At 39.8% G+C, this 19,381-nt stretch overlaps 1 protein-coding gene across 5 annotated transcripts in view; it reads left to right on the top strand.

Moving 5' to 3' along the window:
• The window catches only part of LOC306854330 (NACHT, LRR and PYD domains-containing protein 12-like), a 217,474-nt gene that overhangs the window by 22,350 nt on the left and 175,743 nt on the right, over positions 1 to 19,381 (top strand). For 3 of the 5 annotated variants that reach the window (XM_079392252.1, XM_079392251.1, XM_079392249.1), the window contains 2 exons: positions 3,571 to 3,741; positions 8,350 to 8,520. The exons of 1 other annotated variant lie outside the window; for it this stretch is intronic. In XM_079392252.1, the coding sequence (XP_079248378.1) occupies positions 3,571 to 3,741; positions 8,350 to 8,520 (342 nt within the window). The remainder of the gene's footprint in view (positions 1 to 3,570; positions 3,742 to 8,349; positions 8,521 to 19,381) is intronic. One more of the 5 variants, XM_079392250.1, reaches the window with a different exon arrangement.

The raw sequence follows: 19,381 nt of genomic DNA on the forward strand, positions 1-19,381 counted from the left end.
TTATAATGGGAGTTTCTGAGACTGAAGTCTTGATAATGAAATGATAATGTTCTTTGATAATGTAAGTTTCCTTTGCTGTGTTCTGTACAATGAACGTGATATAATTAGTAACTTACAACATTTATTAAATTCATGTTAAATACAAAGTCATAAAATATTTTATGTGGTACTTAAGTAAAAAGTCAGATTTTATGAGAAGTTATTCATTCTACAGAAATGTCCACTTTTGGTACAGCAAGATGTCTTAAAATATATTTATTTTTCTAACATTTAAACTTAGACCACATTATTAGATTACCTTTTGACTTCATGAATATACAAATGACAGGTTTTTTTTTTATCTTTTGTGCATTTATTTACCCATAAGGAAGCTGACACCAGTGACAGTAACACAATTTTCATGAAAAATGCATTTTACAAAATGGCTTTTGCAAGATATCAAACCACATGTTGTCAATCATTGTAAACTCACTAAATTAAGTAGTTTAATCCATTTGTATTCTTGTTTTCTTACAATTCCCTAGCAATAAAGCAACTTTCAACTAAAAGCAAAGTTCAACCGAAAGCTTTATGTGAAATCAAGAGATAAATAAGAAAATGTCTGATAACTGAAAAGAGACAGTGGGTTTATCATGGGCCTTTCTTCATAGGTCTTCAGGAAATAGGACGAAGGAAGTCAAGTGATGTCATCAGTGTGATTTTTATTTCAAAATAAACTATTTTTGTTAAACGGTAACACCAGTGACAACTCCAGGGGACCACTACTTTCATTATTGTAAGGGTATTACATATAATATTAATACGTAATTTAAATAAATAGTTTAATTTAGCTCAAAGGGAATAATTTATGATTTTATAGGGATTTGAACAGAATCGGTATTGCGGCGATTCACTGAACGAGCCGTATGACAAACTCTGTACTGGATATTAAAATCCCAAATATAGTGAAAAAACTATTAAAAAGCACAGTAACGAAATCGACAGATTAAGGCATTAACTTGTGAGCAGAAAACACAAGATACTTCTCTTTTCAATATAAATCAGATTTTATTTATATAAACCTAAGACATAAACTAATCTAACACATGAACACAAGCATTCACACGTTGCAGAAAGAGAGAAAGTGAGGGAAGGATGAGTTTAAGAGAATGGAAATGTGAAATCCCAAGTTTACAGCAATATGTTCAATTGCATAGACCTGAACAACCATCAATCACTTATTTAACCCTCGCTTTGAGTTTCTCAATGAGGTTAAAATTTATATTAAATACACCAATTAGAACCTGGAGGTGTGTTGCTTGCTTTGCCTGTGTAACGGGGTTGTGTCCTCGTTGCAGACAGGGGGTTCCCCGAAGTGTCTGATTGGCTGGAAGTTCAGTAGTCTTTGAAGTGATGTCTCTTGGGTGTTGGCTGAAGATGTGGAGTTGGGTCTGCTGGAAGTTTTGAGTGCAGTCGGAGCTGGACTTTGTAGCAAACTTACATTAACACACGAAACTCCACGGAAAGAAAATAAACTAAAGTAAAAGAATAAAAATAAAAGGATGTAACGAGACTAAGTTGTTTTCCTTCTCATTATGGCACGTGGGCCAGAGAACGCTCAAAGAGCAGCACGCGGTGAGAGGGACGAGAGATAGAGAGAACAAAAGAGAGAGGGAGGAGAAAGCGGACAAGAGTTTTAAACTCAGCTTTCAGACCGTCCCATCTGGATGTCTTGACCAATTAGATAGGCTATTATCTTAGCTAGGGATGTTCTTTACATCATAAATCAACTTGTTATCAGTCACATGGTCCGAATTTTACAGGCTCTGGCAAAGTACACCTTTTTGAACATGATTTCATAATAACAAGACTGATGCATTGGACAAAGAATTGATTGGAAGAAACACTTAAAGCATGGATTTTCAAGCTCATACATACTAAATATTAAATATTTATCTTTAAGGCTCGAGCTATTCAATAATGATTAAAAAGACATACATATTATTTGATTAAAACATGATATGTGGGTACAACATAAAAATGTCCTTTTAGGATGATTTTATGTGCATATGGAGAAGAAAGTCTTTGTCTAAAGAACATGCCTTCGTTCTCCTTAGAACTGCACAAAGGAATGTTGGTTTGGACTGTCTTCTATGTGTGGAGACACTCCCCAGAGAGAGTCTGTAGTTCGTGATTTTCTATCACAGGTTTAGATGTGACCATCAGTCTTGATTACTTGCAACAAATTTGACAGTCTCCTTCTTGAATTGGAATTATCAATAAGTGTTTCTTTTTCCTCAGTGTTGCAAGTTGTTTGGTGAAAGAGGCTTGCTAGTTGGGATTGCTTGCTTCAAACTAGATTTATGACGTCCTGTTCCTTAAGGCCTCTCTGCATTCCAGCTCCTCAGGTTTCAATGTTCTGATGCATCTTAAAATTGTCTGATTCAGTCTCTGATATCCTACATTATTTTATAATATTTATTCATCATTTAGTTTGTCATTTACATCATATATTTGATAGTTATGAATACATTATTGTATTTTAAATGGTAGAGAAACCTGTTTTTGACCTCAAAATAAAGCACTTTTTCTCTGTACATGGCTGTGGGGACGAGCAGTTTTGTGGTGCTTGCAATTCTATATAATTAATTAAAAAACAAACATTGCCACATTGATGGCTCAAAGTGTAATTGTTCAAATAACACATTGTTTTATTTTAAATCGTAACCCTAAAGTGTTTTTCAAGTGTAATATTTCTGTAAAGGCTAGGGACAGAAAAATGGACATTTCTATAGAATGACCCCAATAGAACATTAGGCTAATTTGCCCGTTATAGATTAACTAACGTGATATATAAACGTGCAAAATGCATTTACTTGCAGTTTAAATACTGCGCATATTTCGAAGAGCCTAAAAATGGAAAAATTAAGTAAAACATAAGCCTACTGCTGTGTCAACCCCCATCCCCCACCCACCCACCTGTGCCCCCTCAAAAATAATAAGTGCATGGCGCCCCTGATGACAAGCCAGACAAAATGGAAAAGGTAGGTATAACACTATAAATTAACCGCAGGTGTGAATGTTTGTGTGTGTGTTTGTGACCCGAGACTCTGAGATAGACTCCAGCCCCCACAAACCTGCAGAGGATAAAGCAGATTGAAAAATGGATGAATGTTATTACATAATGTTTTGTAATGGACTGCAATATACAAATAATATCGCACAGCACAGGTGATCTCAGATTTTACTATCTTCAGTGATGGATGAGAAACATGTAAACACAGAAAAAATCATTCCTCCATACATATGAGTACAGATATATATATATATATATATATATATATATAGTGAATATTGTAATTAATAAAACAGATTTATCATAAAGACATAGTGCAGCAAAGAAGTCTTTCTTGAAGGAGACTTTGGATGTTTTATGATCATGTTTTGTGTTCTGTGATATTTTAGACCTCAGTCCAATGATCCATCAAACACTGATTTGTGCTTTAAGTTTGTACTTTATCTTTAATAATGGACTCACAGCTAAACTGATCTGATCTGAGAGAGTGAAGAGTGTGTCATTGTTCTCTACAGGTTGAGTGATTGTGGGGTCACAGATGAAGGTTGTGCTGCTCTGGCTTCAGCTCTGAGATCAAACCCCTCAAACCTGAGAGAACTGTATCTGTCGAAGAATAAACTAGGAGATTCAGTGAAGCTGCTTTCTGATGTACTACAGGATCCTCACCGTAAACTGGAGACACTGAGGTAAGATCATATATGACACACTGTAAAGTATACTGTATGTGAAGTGCACAATAAATTACAATTTTGAAAACAAAATTAAAAATCCAAAAACAAAACAACTAATTTTTAACACAATAGCAAATCTAAACACAAAGCAAGTAAGAAAACACAATGATAAGCCAGACAAAATGGAAAAGTAGGTATTGTTTGCAAATTGAATACTTATCACTGATTGGACGAGACATCTGTCAATCAAGATGTACAGAAAGTAAAAAAAAAAGTGACCAACTTTGTTTCTTGTACATGTGTGTGTTCATTTGAACCCTTTTTTTGCAATAGTAAAAACATTTTGATTACTTGTTTACGCGTAGTGCATATAGACCATCAGACAAAATGACAAAAGAAAGCAGTCTCATACTGTAAGTGGAGAGTAAAGACAGTGAACGAAGCTTTTGACACCAACCCGAGTACAAGCTCAGAGATGTTTATTTTAAACAAAAATTAAACATTCAAAATATGTAAATAAAGTGTCTGACAGGTATGTTACGAACCCCGTTATTAAAGTGCTCGTTTGGAGTACCTCCAAAAACAACAAACTAACATAAAAAAGAAAAACAATAAACAGTAAACCGTAGCCAGAACTGGCGCTAAGCACAGCCCTGTTGGCTTACTCTAACTAACCGGAAAATGCGTAGGATAAACTTGATCCACACAAAGCAAATCAAGTTAATTACTCACAGCTCAATTCTCAAAACAAAGTACTTACCATCAACGATCCCGGACGAGCCCCCATTCATGTTACGAACCCCGTTATTAAAGTGCTCGTTATAAGGTGTAAGCAACATAAAGACACGCGATGACAAGACGGCAATTTGAAATAGTTTATTATGGGATCAAAACTCACGTATCAGCAGGCTACTGATAAAGGACAGAGATAGACAGACATAGACCAACGCAACATAGAAACAAACCACATTCAAACACACCTGAACAGCGGCTGGCGGAAACATCATGACGTGCACAAGACTCCTCGTCAATCCTCTCAAGCCCTTCTCCCTCAGTGAACGTCAAACTCTTCACAGAGCTAAGACAGTGATCACAACGATCACGCCGCTGTGGAAAACAAACGTATCCCTCAAGTTCCGTGCTCTTCTCTCTTCACTCCGGTGTTATATAGTCTATCCAGCCTAGATACTAAACCGGCTGCAGGTGCGCAGGGGCGGAGCCTATTAGGAAAGAGAGAACCGGATCAATGAAAGATATACACAAATAAACATAACTCTGGCCGTAACACTTCCCCCCTGAAAACAGATTTCGTCCTCCCCTTTTTTCATACTTGAGGAAAAAAAAGGGTGAAAAACTGATTCTGAAAATCAGAGAAAAGTATATAGACCTAAACCCTCGATAACGCATCGGCCACTACATTCTCAGATCCTTTCTTGTAACGGATCTCTAAGTTATATGGTTGCACAATTAGTGCCCAAACTTCAGTTGGCCACTTTAAAGCACTCGCGATTCGTTCAAATGCTTGAAAATATGCCTCTACTTCTCTTTCACGAAAAGGTGGAACTATAGCAATATTTTTAGCCACGTCAAAATGTATAGATGACGACACAGCTACAGACTCGGATTCGGCACCAGGTGAACCAGGACGAGCAGACATAATACTCAAATTTAACAACCCAGGAGCTGTCTGAGAACCATCATCCGAACTAATTGCTGTTTGAACAATCGTTCGTGAGTCTGAAGCGGCCTGCAACTCCAACTCCCGTAGTCGTACTTTTGTATCAGCATCGATTCGATACATTTCTAAATCATGTTTTAAATCATTCTGTCTTGCCTGAGCACGATCTTGAGTCTCCAACTGTAAACGAGCAAGCCAAAATATACAACCTCAGAACTGTGCCATCATCTTCACTCTTCAGACGACTTGGGAACCCGTTTCAGTCACAGTAGAAGACCAACACCTGTCCGAGAAATGCCGGGCGATGCGCGCTTATCCCACGGCTGAGCTTCCACTGAAACTGAAAGAAACCCCATGTTTTATACCTAAAAATTAGGTGCGGGTTAAGAACAACCCTCCAAGTGAGAGAGAAAGCAAGTTGGCCAGACTCGACCCCCCTCCCAGTTGGGTGCACTTTGTGTCAATTTACAAAAGATGAACCATTACTCAGCAATATTTCTGAGGTTTCGCAATAAGTACATTGTGTCAGAATTCTGCACCTAGTGCTTATCAACGTCAAGATGGAGGTCAGTGAAACAAACTCGTTATTCTTTCCCAGGACAATAATGATGTTGTTTTGCATCAGTTGCTTCACCAGTCTGCAACCTTGAATGTATCCTCCTTAGACTTTCAGTCTCTAAATGTTCATCCGTTGAGCGTACCACAAAAAACAACCCATCTCTTACAAGCCTAGTGCGGTTGTATTTTTCTCGGGCGGCTCGCAGCGTGCGTCCCTACATCTCTCCCTCACACTGACAGAATTTCATGTGAAATATTCACGCGATATTACCGTAATTTTACATTCCGACTTGTAAAAACCATTCACGTCCTCGTCCTTTTTATGAACCGTCTTCCGAAGCTTTCTCGCTTCTCAAGACAACCACTGACAATCACTATAAGCACAGCTGTTTAATTGCGCTCTAGTCTCTGGTCAAACGAGCTCAAACAAGCCTAATGTATCTATTAACTACACACACATCATAACGTTTTAGGCAAGTAGGTTACCATATTATGACATCAAATATTTTAATAAGACAGAATTTGTATTTAACCTGATCACGTTTAACAAAAACACATTTTAAGTTTAATTAACGCCGCATGTCTACGATTATTCAAACAACAAACAAATTATACAGCGAGCAAAGAACATATTATCAAAGAATATAACTGAATTCAGTCTAGCGTGAAAGCACACTAAACAAAGCTATAATCAGTGATGTTGTCTGCAGTGTATGATGACTTAATCTCTTATTTACATCGCATGCACATCTGGACTTTGTTGTTTCCATTGAGAGAATTCGCCGAAGTGCACTGATCAGAACTTTTGAGTATCAGGGATGTTATTTAGCAAAATCCCCTTAAATAATAGAAATATTAAAGAAAAAATGATTGAACTAAAGTCACAAAAGCACAAATATACATTGGTTCTCATATAACTGTCTTCATTTGTACGTTAATAATCTATAAGAGTTTTGGGCTGTTTAATATTAGGATTTTGTCAAAAATCCCCCAACATGGCCCGCACTTTAACATCAAGCCCCGCCCCCAGCACCCCCCAGATAAAATTTCTTCCCGCGGTTATGTGAAGTAGTGATGTCCTGTTCGTGAACGAATCGTTCGATTTAACCGGATCTTCTTAGTGAACCAGTTCACCAAATCGGACCGAATCGTTTGAAACGGTTCGCGTCTCCAGTAAGCACTAATCCACAAATTACTTAATTTATTCACTTTTTTAACGTGTCTGACAATCCCTCTGTCTCAAAATAAACCAATATCCCGGAGTTAATAATTTACTGAAACAGTACACTGAGTGAACTGCTGTGAAGAGTGAACTGATGAACACGAGCAGAGCAGCATGTGTGCAGCGAGCCGGTAACAAACGAACACGCCACTGCTAGAGTGGTTCTCGTTCTCGAGTCAAGAACCGGTTGCAGTGGTTTTCGGATCACCAGTACACTGAACCCAGAACCGTTTCTTTCGGACACGTCCGATTTGAGAACCGTTGCGCTGATGTTACTGCGCATGTGTGATTCAGTGAACAGTGATTGCCTCCCTGACTGACACACGTCTGAACCAAACTAGTTCTTTTGGACTGATTCTGTGCTGATGCTGTATGGCGCGGGTAAACCGAGGACCTGAATGAGAGCGAAACGTAAGTTTATTTAATAACAAATAAATGGATTATGCATAGTAAGTGGATTATGGTTTATGTGCTGATGACAACTAATTTATTCACTTTATATCTTTAGACTTAAATCCTCATATGCACATCACTGCCTGTTCCTGTATTTGGGTGCTTGCAAAACTTAACTGTAAACTTTAAAGATCATGATTATGATGTTTTAACTGACTGAAGTTATGATTACTGACTTTATATATTTGAATGTGTATTTTCATCCTGGGATGATCGATTATATCATTACGTCATCGCGAATGACGTCACTACGTTAGGGCGTAAAAGAACCGATGGTCTGTTTTTTTTGAAGCGGTTCATTGAAACGAACTGTCCGAAAGAACCGGTTTGTGGAAAAGAACCGGACTTCCCATCACTAATCTGCAGGATCCTCACATGCGATACTAAGCCTACTAGCCGGGAAAACTGCTTCATGTTTACAGACGTGATGTAATGACGCAGTGCCATGCTCGAATTTCCCGCGGAAACCTACCCGTATCTATCAAATTATAAAACATTATTATAAGCTAACCGTTGTGAATCAGGCTAAAGTAAGGAGATCGTTTTGAACACTGGCTGGTTATATACTTTCTCAAATTTCGATTTCGGATAATTTTTAACCAAAAAAATTCACGGACTGCAGCTTTAAGTTTGTACTTTACCTTTAATAATGGATTCACAGCTAAACTGATCTGATCTGAGAGAGTGAAGAGTGTGTCATTGTTCTCTACAGGTTGTATGATTGTGGCGTCACAGATGAAGGTTGTGCTGCTCTGGCTTCAGCTCTGAGATCAAACCCCTCACACCTGAGACAACTGAGTCTGTCTGAGAATAAACTAGGAGATTCAGTGAAGCTGCTTTCTGATGTACTACAGGATCCTCACTGTAAACTGGAGAAACTGTGGTAAGATCATATATGACACACTGTAAAGTATACTGTATGTGAAGTGCACAATAAATTACAATTTTGAAAACAAAATTACAAATCCAAAAATGAAAAAAATAAATAAATTAAACACATTGCCAAATCTAAACCCAAAACAAGTCAGAAAACACAATGACAAAATGGAAAAGGTAGGTATAATCAAGGTTATTTTCATAAACTAAAACTAAGACCAAAACGATTGATGAAAAAACAATCTGGTAAACTGAAATAAAATAAAAATGACAAAACATTTGAAAAACTAAAACGAAACTAACAACAGTTATTGAAAAACTAACTGAAATAAAATAGTAATTAACAAAAATAAATAATCGTTTTCTGGCTTCAGCTCTGAGACCAAACCCCTCACACCTTTAGTTTTCGTAATTATTACGTTCTCTCCCCTTGGTGGAAAAATATACAGAGCTGTGTGGTGGTTTAGGGAAACACCTGTAAATGGCGCATCACGCACATGAGATTATCTGACGGAGAAACGCAAAGCAGTTTAAAGCACGGGTCCTGTTTGGTAAACGTGCACCAGCAGTACTTACCAGAACACCCGACCCGTTATCCCACAGCAGCACTCATTTAATGCTGTACCAGACCAGGGGTGCATTTCCCAAAAGCATCGTTAGGAAACTATGGTGGTAAGTCCCATTGAACTCTATTGGTAACGACGTAACTTGTGACCATAGTTGCTTTTGGGAAATGAACCCCAGAACCGCAACCGTATTAATATACAACATCAGGTGGGCAACATTATTTTCTCATGTAACAAGCAATCAAACCAACATTAGGCAATCTAAGATGGTGCTTTGAAGAAAAACAGACACGCAGCGCAACATGATAGTTAACAAAAAAAAAGATGAGAACGTGCATCCTTTCTGTAAATAATACAAAACTAGCATCTTGTGATCACTCTGCCAGGCTTTCGAACAAATATGCATAGCATAAATCACATCATGCACACAGTAATAATTCTTCATAAGTAAAGAAAAGAACATATTCAAATATGAGCCTTTACTGTTAAATACGATTGCCGATATTATTGAATTTCATTAGACCCAGTTATGATCTATGCGCGGCTGTTGTTGTGGCACACCGGGGTTATTCTTTGTCTGGATCTCAGTCAGTGAAGTTAGAAAGGCTCAAAACAGCAGAGTTTCAGGTGTCAAAGGAAGACTTTATTACAAAGTAACAAAGCCGAAGAGTCAGCCGCCACATCCACTGTCTCTCTGGTCTTTGTTTGTTCAGATGCTCCATTTTATACACTCTGACAATGTATTGACCTTGGTTCTTTCTATTTTTTACTTGCCATATCTTTTTTGGCTCGCCACCAATATTTTGCTGTCTCCTCCATCCTTTATCTAATGGTGGAATATTGCGGAAACTCCCTTTTTATATATAGGGCCTCCCCCTGTCTGGAGGCCAGTTTATCCTCTTTGATGTCTGGTGGCCTTCCCTGCACCTGGCATCATGTAAACTCACAATGAACTACCATGTGAACTCAAGATGACCCACAGTCTATGCTACTTTAACATATTATTCAATACATTGATATTACATTCTCTTTTCAGTAATATTAATAAGATAATAACATTTCTGTATTTTACTACTGAATTACACAATATATTCCCCCCTTTGAGACTTTACTAAGTCTCACCATCAAATCCTTCACCTGGAGTGCGGTTCCACAAGTCCACCCATCCTTCTATTCTTTCTATGAACCAATAATGGTCCTTCATTCCCTCTTACCAATTGGTTTCTTTATGATACTGCACTCCAGAGGAAGCCAGACCCAAACATCTCTCCTCACCCTTGACTAGAGAAGAGTAAAAGAATCTGTCTTCCTATCTATGCACTCTTTGGGGGTCAATAATGCAATCATCATTGTGTATGTAAGCGTGTGCACAAAATGTTCTGGCCTTGCCCATGGGTATCATGGTTATGTAGAATATATGAATGATTAATTAACACATCTAATTAAAAAGAATTAAAAACACTGGTTTGTCCCACGTAGCCAGAGGAACTCTAGGCATATCCGGTAGCCTAGAGCGCTATCTGGTGATGTTATCCTTCGTTGCCAGAGGAGCGTTCTTTAGCCCTGTCTGGTGTTGGAGTAGATGATGGGTTTTTAAACCTCCAGTTGAATCTACTCATGTTGCTAAGCACTGAGGTGCTCGTCGATCCTTCTCTTTTCTTCTTTCTTTCTGATGACATTTCCCAGTGTATCATCGTTATAGTAATAAATGAAATGTTAGTATATAATGAACTAAATATAGAGAAAAATACATAATCTTTCTTTATCATGCCCTTTTTCCGGTTGCAGTGTCTCATAACATGGACAATGACCTGCTTAAGACCCTTATCGTCCCCTTTTCTTTCATTAATCACACATTACATACTTAAGGTTAGTAAATTAATAATTTCAAGATAAATGATATAAATGATTATAAATACATAATACCCCTACCTGTCTCCCTACACTATCCAAATTCTCTAATATTTCTACGAAAGGTTAAAACAAAAAATTATAAAAAATTAAATGGCACCCCTTCCCTACCACTCCATTGTTATTCAGGAAGGGTTTACACAACGTCGTCCAGGTCAAAGTCATCCAATTCGTCCAGTCCAGGTCCCACAGTGTATCCGTGGGCATATCCAATGTCAACTCCAGTTGGTTTTATCGATATGTTAAGCATCTGTTTGGCTGCAGCACTGGCCAGCATGGATCTGATGAAAGGCACAACACAACAGAATAGTCGTGACGTATGGTGACGTATGGTGACCAATAGTCGTTCAAGTATGGTGACCCATACTCGAAATTGGTGCTCTGCGTTTAACCCATCCAAGTGCACACACACAGCAGTGAGTAGTGAACAAATGCACACACACACACACACACACTCACACCGTCAACACACACCCGGAGCAGTGGGCAGCCATGCTGCGGCGCCCGGGGAGCAGTTGGGGGTTCGGTGCCTTGCTCAAGGGCACCTCAGTCGTGGTATTGAGGGTGGAGAGAGCGTTGGAATTCCTACAATTCCTGCTGGCCGGGGGCTCGAACTCGCAACCTTTCGATTACGAGTCCGACTCTCTAACCATTAGGCCACGACTTCCCCTTACATAGTACAAAGAACACAACAATAGCAATGGCTATTATGATACCCACTCTAATCAACCACTCCCTCCAAGACCCAAAAATTGAATTGAACCAGTTTCCAATCTGCTTATCTGCTCCATTCTTGGTCACTTCCTCTCTCAGATTTTTCAGTTTCTCCATTGCTTGGGTGAAAGATCCATCCGGTGCTGTATTATTTGGGATATAGGTACAACAGTCAGAACCAAACATTACACAAACTCCTCCTTTCTCGGCTAATAGCCAATTCAAAGCTTGTCTGTTTTGCCAAGCCATTTTACTTGTGGGACCTAATTGTTCTCCTAGAGCTCTTAAAGCATCATCAGTGTAATTGATGAATCTCTGTTGATTGTAGTAAATATAATTAATCCATTCTGCGTTCTTATTTGGGGTTATCCATACAAATATAGACTCAAACCCAGACTTTATCTAATTTCTTGCTTTACATTTTTCTGGTATCCCTCTAGGTTGGCCAATTGCATCCAAATACACACAGTTCTTTTTACCCTGTCTCTTTTTGGTTGGGAGTCCTTCACCCCATCTATGTCTTCTTCTTCAATTATTGTTATTCCTTGCATCAATCTTACTCTAGTACAGATACCCTTCCATTCTTTAGGGAGTGCGGGGTACAACTTATTCCCTCCACACACCCAATAGTAATCTGCCACTGTCTCGGTTTGGTTGTACATTAAATTGCTAATGGGAAAGTGAATGGTTGTCTCTGAACAATTATCTTTCAGCCTTATGATTGTCATGCTTATCTTTATAGTGGCAGTATCATACATTATGTCATCGTTTGTGATTACATTTGGATCTCGAAACATTGCTTTGTCTAGATGCCATATAACTGCACAGTTTCCCTTGAATTTTCCCATATCCTGTTTCCCTTGTGTCTTGTTGAAACATTCAAAGTCTAATGTGTAATCAATGTCATAGGCTACTGGAGTCTCTCTCTTTCTTTCAGCAATTCTGATGTTCATTTGTTTGCATTCTTTTCCCCATCTTGTTTGTTTGTAGTAACTGTGGAACCCTCTATTTCCCAGCATAGTCAAACATTCTGCTGGGCAATACAGGGGCTCATTATCGTCACCTTTGCAATATTGGGTGTAAAATCTACCACAGTGCATGTAATCATAGGGACTTGGTACAACTGTTAGCTTTTTGAGAGGGGATGAGGAGCAAAGAACACAGCTGGACATTCCTGCTCCTTTTGCAGTATATTCTGCCCACCTAAACCATTCATTATGATGAGCTGCTTCCCACAATCCATCTTTTCGTAGATTTGATTCTATTTCATACATTAGGGTGTCATTCTCATTATGGTAAGTCCACCTTGCTAACCTTTTTCTAGCGTGTTTGTTTGCATAAATACCTGGCTTCTGATCAGTCACTTTAAGAGAATAGTTCTGCAATGGTGTCGGGACCGAGTGTGAGGAATTCATCAGGCTGATATCTGGATTGGGCACTAGTTGATGGCTGTGGTTCGAATGGTCCTGCAGATTGCCCTGAGTCTTGGGCAATCTCTGCATCAGATATATCAGCACCAAGATCAGGATCAGTTTCACCCTGACCTTCACTTCCCACTTCTGGAGGCCGCACCCCATCTTCAGTCAGTGCTGCCGCCTCAGCGTGCTCTGTTTCCCTGAAATGAGGTTCATCAATATTACTTCTTCTCCCTCCCCAGAATTATACCCTTCTGGACTCTGCTCTCTTGCAAGAGGTTCTACTTGCTCATTTCCTTCCCCTGCTTGCTCATTTCCTTCTTCTACTTGTTAATTTCCTTCTTCTTCATCACTTTCTATTTGCCCTTCTATCTGTTCTTCTCGTCTTCTAGGTCTTAGTCTTGGTACTCTGGTGCAGTGATTTAAATGATACCAAGTAGTACTACCTTCTACCTGTACTGCTGTTGGGGTTGCTCTTTCAACTGTATATGGACCTTTCCTTCTTGGTTCATTCCATTTTCGCCTAAAGACCCTCAAATATACTTGATCTCCAGGTTGAATAGCACCAGGAGTTTCGTCTTCCTCTCTTGGACCTCTATTTTGCTCTTGTGAATGAATGGCTTCATGAATTTTCGTTAGTTGTTTCATATATGCTTTTAATTCCATTTGTAACTGTTCGAGAGGCGGTCCTTCATATGGACCCCTCAAATATGGGACTGGCATTGGTCTGCCTGTTAACATTTCATGTGGTGTCAGGTTTGTTATCCTATTAGTTTGCATACGGTAGCTCGTTAATGCAAGAGGCAAGGCATCTACCCAATTCAACTTTGTATCAGCACAAATTTTGCTCAATTTTGCTTTAAGAGTCCCGTTAAGTCGTTCAACCATCCCCTGAGCCTGTGGATGGTAGATGCAACCTAGCCTTTGTTTTATCCTTAACTGTTGTATTACTGTTTTTACTGTTCTTTGAATGAACGCTGATCCATTGTCTGAACTAATTTGGGATGGTATACCAAATCTGGGAATTACTTCTCTTGTCAAAAATGTTATCACTGTTTGGGCTCCTTGGTCAGCTGATGGAACTGCTTCCACCCATCTACTGAATCTGTCAATTATTACCAGCAAGTATCTTTTTCCTCTGACAGTTCTTATCATATCTGCGTAATCCATGACTAGATGTTTAAATGGACCTTCTGGGACTGGTATATGGCCCACTGGAGCTGATGTTCCTTTTCTTACATTATTTCGGGCACAAACATCACATTCAGACAGATACTCGTCCACCATTGCCTGTAAATAAGGAGACCAAAAACCTTGGCGCTTTACCTTTCTAATCACTTCCCCCCTCGCGCAATGGTCAAAACCATGCGCGTCAGAGATCAGGATTGTAAGCAATGGTGTAGGAGCTATCATCTGTCCCTCATGTGAACGCCAAAGCCCATTCGCATCTCTTGTTGCTCCTCTTTGTTGCCATACACTAAGTTCATATGGAGTAGCTTGTTGTTGCATTCGTGCTATATCTGCTAATTGGGGTTGAGGCTGAATTAGAACAGAAGGAGCCATTATTGCTGTAGTGCACCCAGACGCTTGTCTAGCATATTTATCTGCTTCATTATTGCCCTTAATCACAAAATCATTGCCCTTTTTGTGTGCTTGACATTTAATGATGGCTAATTTCTTGGGATACATCATGGCTGATATTAAGTCAATTATTTGGTCACCATGTTGGATTGGTGTGCCATCACTTTTCTTGAATCCTCTCTGTTTCCAAACTGCTCCAAAAAGATGGCATACACCATGTGCATAAGCAGAATCTGTGTAAATATTCACAGTGAGATCTTTAGCTAATTTACAGGCTTCAGTGAGAGCTTTTAACTCTGCCAGTTGTGCTGAGCATGGTTGGCCGCAAAGCTGCACCACCACTGGAATAAATTCATTTTTGTTACGCCTGAAAATTGCAAATCCAGCATGATTACCCAGATGGTCTCTGAAACATGATCCATCTACAAAGTAATCAGCCTGTGCCTCAATGAGTGGTGTTGACTCTAAGTCTGGTCTTAGTCTAGTAAATGCTAAAGAGTCAGCTACACATTCATGAGGTATGCCCTCATCTTGTAAGGGAATGAGGTTAGCTGGATTGACTGTTGTGCATCTCTTTATTGTCACATCTGGGAAGGTCAATAATGTTGAATATGCCATACATCTGGAAGGAGTAAGAACAAATTTGGCTTGTTCCAGCAGTTCTACTATTTTATGGTGTGTATAGACTAAGACTGGATATCCCATAGTTATTGTAGAGGCTTTTTCGTACGCAAAGTATACTGCCACTAATCCTTGCTGGTAACAGGGTGGATATCCTTCAGCCACATTGTCTAATTGTGTGCTATAATAGGCAATTGGTTGTTTTTTCCTTCCACTACAAGTTTCTTGCATCAGTACTGCAGATGCATATCCATCTTTTCTGTTTGCAACATACAAATGAAATGGCTTGTCATAGGTGGGTGTTGCTAATGGAGGTGCAGTCTGTAATTCTCTTTTCAATGATTCAAATGCTATTAATGCATGCGTAGTCCATGTCAATGGTGCCCTAAGATTTTGATGACCCATCTGTTTCATTAAGGCTCTTAATGGAGCTGTTTTAATGGCATAATCTTCAATCCAATCTGCACTAAAACCTGTCATCCCCAAAAAAGTCATCATTTGCCCTACTGTTTGAGGTTGGGGCACTTTGCTAATGCCCTCTAATTGACTAGGTGATATAGCTTTCATCCCATGTGATATTGTGCGTCCTAAGTACTCAACCTGTGGCAGGCAATATTGGAGTTTTTCTTTTGAGACCGTATGCCCCCCTTCAGCTAATTTAGTAAGGACCTTAATTGAATCAGTATGGCACTGTTCCAAAGTCATAGAAGAGATCAATAAATCATCCACGTATTGTATCAATGTACTATCAAGTCTGAGGTCTTCTAAATCTGTTTTCAACACTTGATTGAATATGTGGGGCGAATGCTTAAAGCCTTGGGGCATTCTTGTGTACGTTAATTTTTTACCTTGGTAGGTGAATGCAAATAATGGTCTGCTTTCGTCTGATAAGGGAACACTGAAAAAGGCAGAACAGAGATCAATCACAGTATAATAATTGGCAGTAGTTGGAACATTGGTGAGCAGCGTATGTGGATTTGGAACTTCAACAGGCCAGTCCTCCACAATCTCATTCACTGCTCTCAGGTCATGCACCAGACGCCATTTTGATTTATCTGTTTTAGCTACTGGGAATATTGGAGTGTTGCTATGGCTATTAGTTTCAATTAGCACTCCTGCGGTCATTAATCCCTCAACTGTCTTTTTTTATTCCCTCTATTGCTTCTGGTTTCAAAGGATACTGTATTTTTCTGGGTATTTTAGCTCCAGGTCTAAGTGTTATTCTTATTGGATTAGCTGATTTTACTAGCCCTACATCTGTATCATGTTGTGACCATAATTCTAATGGCACTCGTTTCTCCATTTCTTTTATTAATTCAGTCTGTTTTGTTTGATGTTCCTCAACTTTTGGTTTATTTTTTGTATTTACGACCATTCTAGGAATTCCCATCATTGGAGTTGCACATAAAATCTTAAGATACATGTTATCTGCTGATTGAAATATTAGAGGATTTTCTGTAGCTTCCCATTCACTTTTTTCTGCTTCTTGCATCATGGGGCCTAAGTCTTTGGAAACACAGTCTTTATTTACATACAGAGTAACATGGGGAACTGAATTGGATACCCCAAACCATTCATCAATAAATTTTCCTCTATCTATCTGCAGAGCTGCGCCTTTTGGTGCTATCACTATATATTGTGTCATCATAGGGATTGTTAGTCCTTTTGTGTCTTTTAACCATCTTTTTTCAAAATCAGGGTCTTTGCTTTCATCATACTTTATAGTACAATGAAATTCAGTTTTTGGTAGACTTGGTTCACAAAGTTGTTCTCTTATATATCTTCCCCATTTGCTAAGTGTTTTTTCTACATCTTCATTCAACTCACCTAACCAATATATGTTAGCACATGGCTCTTGTGTTTGTTGTAATTCTGTAAGATTCATTTGTCTCACTGCCCTATCATTTATATAAATTCCATCTGGAGTACACCATATTTGCATTTTCAATTTACATATAGCATCCCTACCTAGCAAATTGACAGGAGTATGTTCTGAAACTAAAATTGGTAATCTTATTTCAGTGTCTTCTAAGCTTATGCTCACAGGGGCCGTCATAGGAAGTAGCTGAGTTACCCCCGAGAATCCTACTGTCTTTATATATTTTCCAGACATGGGGAGGTGCGAGGCATATCTTGGATTCAAACAGGAATACGAGGCCCCCGTGTCTAGCATGAGAGTTATTGGCTTTCCTTCGATATTAACTCGCAACATTGGTTCTTGATCGGCATCAGAAGATATCATTGGCAGCTGATTCCTCCCCTCAGGATTCTCTGGGCAGCCCTAGTAACCTTGATCAGGACCACGCCACGGGTTGACAGGGCCCTGAGCTTGGGTCTGCACTGGTTGTTGTCCATAATTGACTCCTGGTGTCATTGGCAGGTTCTGTGGCCAAGGATTGATGTGACACTCGCTTCTGAGGTGCCCAGGCTGATTGCACCCCCAAAATATTCCTGGTTTCTGTTGGTTGTTGTTGAACTTGCCTCTGCCACGTCCTCCTTGTTGTTGTTTGTTCCAGTTCCTGTTGTTTGCTTGCTCTGGTTTGAGATATATGGCCACTGGTGGTTGTCCTTGTGGTACATTGCTTGGTCCAGCAGGTGGCGCCTGTGCTGTCACAATCTGATTTGCTGGTGCAGCCACATTCATTGGTGCTGGTGGATTGACTGGCACTGAAGTATTGACAGGTGCCATAACAGCTGAGGCATCTTCCTTTTGTACTGCTTGGATCTTTTTCTTCTTGTTGAGCAGTTCTTCAAGTTGCATCTGAGTCAATTTTCTTTGTAACTCTTTTTCTTGGTTTCTCATCTTCAGTTCTTGCTTTCTGTATTGTTCCACAGCATGAACCACATGGTCTCTGAATTCTTTGTGTGACTTTGAATTCAGACCTACCACATCTTCCAGTTTCAGCTTTACTGATGCAGGCATGGCTTCCACAATGGCAGTTCTGAAGAGTGCTGTCAGTACTCTATCTTGCTCTGGATCTCTTTGCAGTTCTTCTTTCCATCGTCTCAGTTGTTTCTGGATGTAAGTGGTAGGGTTCTCAGCTTCCCCCATCGGCTCCCCCTTCAGGCAGCTTGGGTCAGTTTGCATCGGGTATTCAGCTCTCAGTACCCTCCAGATGTCATGTCGATGTTTGTCAAAAGAGATTCCATCTGCTCCAGGCTTATCCACTGCATGAAGAAGGCCTGACTGCTTGAGGATGTCATTCATCTTGGAGGCTCCTAGGCACTTTGCAAGCAAGGCTTTGATGTCACCTAGGGCCAAAAGCTTTCCTGTTGTTTCTTCTTCCACTGTTTTGATCAATTTCCAGCTCCTTCATGGATATCTGGGAGGCGGGAGACTAAAGAGTCCAAGTCTTGTCCGGCCCAAGGTATGTATTGAGCATGTCCTTGTTTGATGAGGATAGGACACTCGTACCTTGCTTCAGCATTTTCAGCTTCTCTTGCTGATCTCGTTGTTCTGTGTTCTTCTTCTTCTCTTTGTCTTTGTTCTTGAAGTCGGTTACCTGGAGGCTCCATATCTTGCATGATCAATGTCCCAGCTACTTGCTTGTACTGCTTCCGCTGGACAGGGTAATGTAGACTTGAGTGATGTTGCATTGATTGATGTTGCAGCCATTCATCCAGGTCTTGTTGTAGTGATTTCTCTACTTGATCATATTCTTCTTTTGTCATGTTGATAGCTTGCTTGATCTTTTCTCTTGTCCTGTTGCATCTTTCCTCCATCTGTGCCAGTTCTTCCTGGATTGAGTCAGCAGAGGGCGCGCCTCCTTCAGATGATTCATCACACTCTCCTTCTTCACAGCTCTCCCTGCGTCTACCCGCTGATGTCACTTGCCTGTGGCATTCTTCCAAATCTTCTAGCATTGCTGTAAGATGACGATGTGTGAGAGGCTCACCTGATTTCTTTTTTTCTTTGTAGTTCTTGATCCCCCTTCTTTCAATCCTTGGCTCCTCCCTGTAGGTTGTTTTCTCTCTTCTCGTCTGGATTGTGGCAATGGTGTGGATGTCCACACCCCCCCTCCTCCTGTGGCTCCAGCCCCTCCTTCACCGCTCTGTCAGC

This window comes from Barbus barbus (assembly GCF_936440315.1).
Source record: "Barbus barbus genome assembly, chromosome: 3".
Lineage (NCBI taxonomy): Eukaryota > Metazoa > Chordata > Actinopteri > Cypriniformes > Cyprinidae > Barbus > Barbus barbus.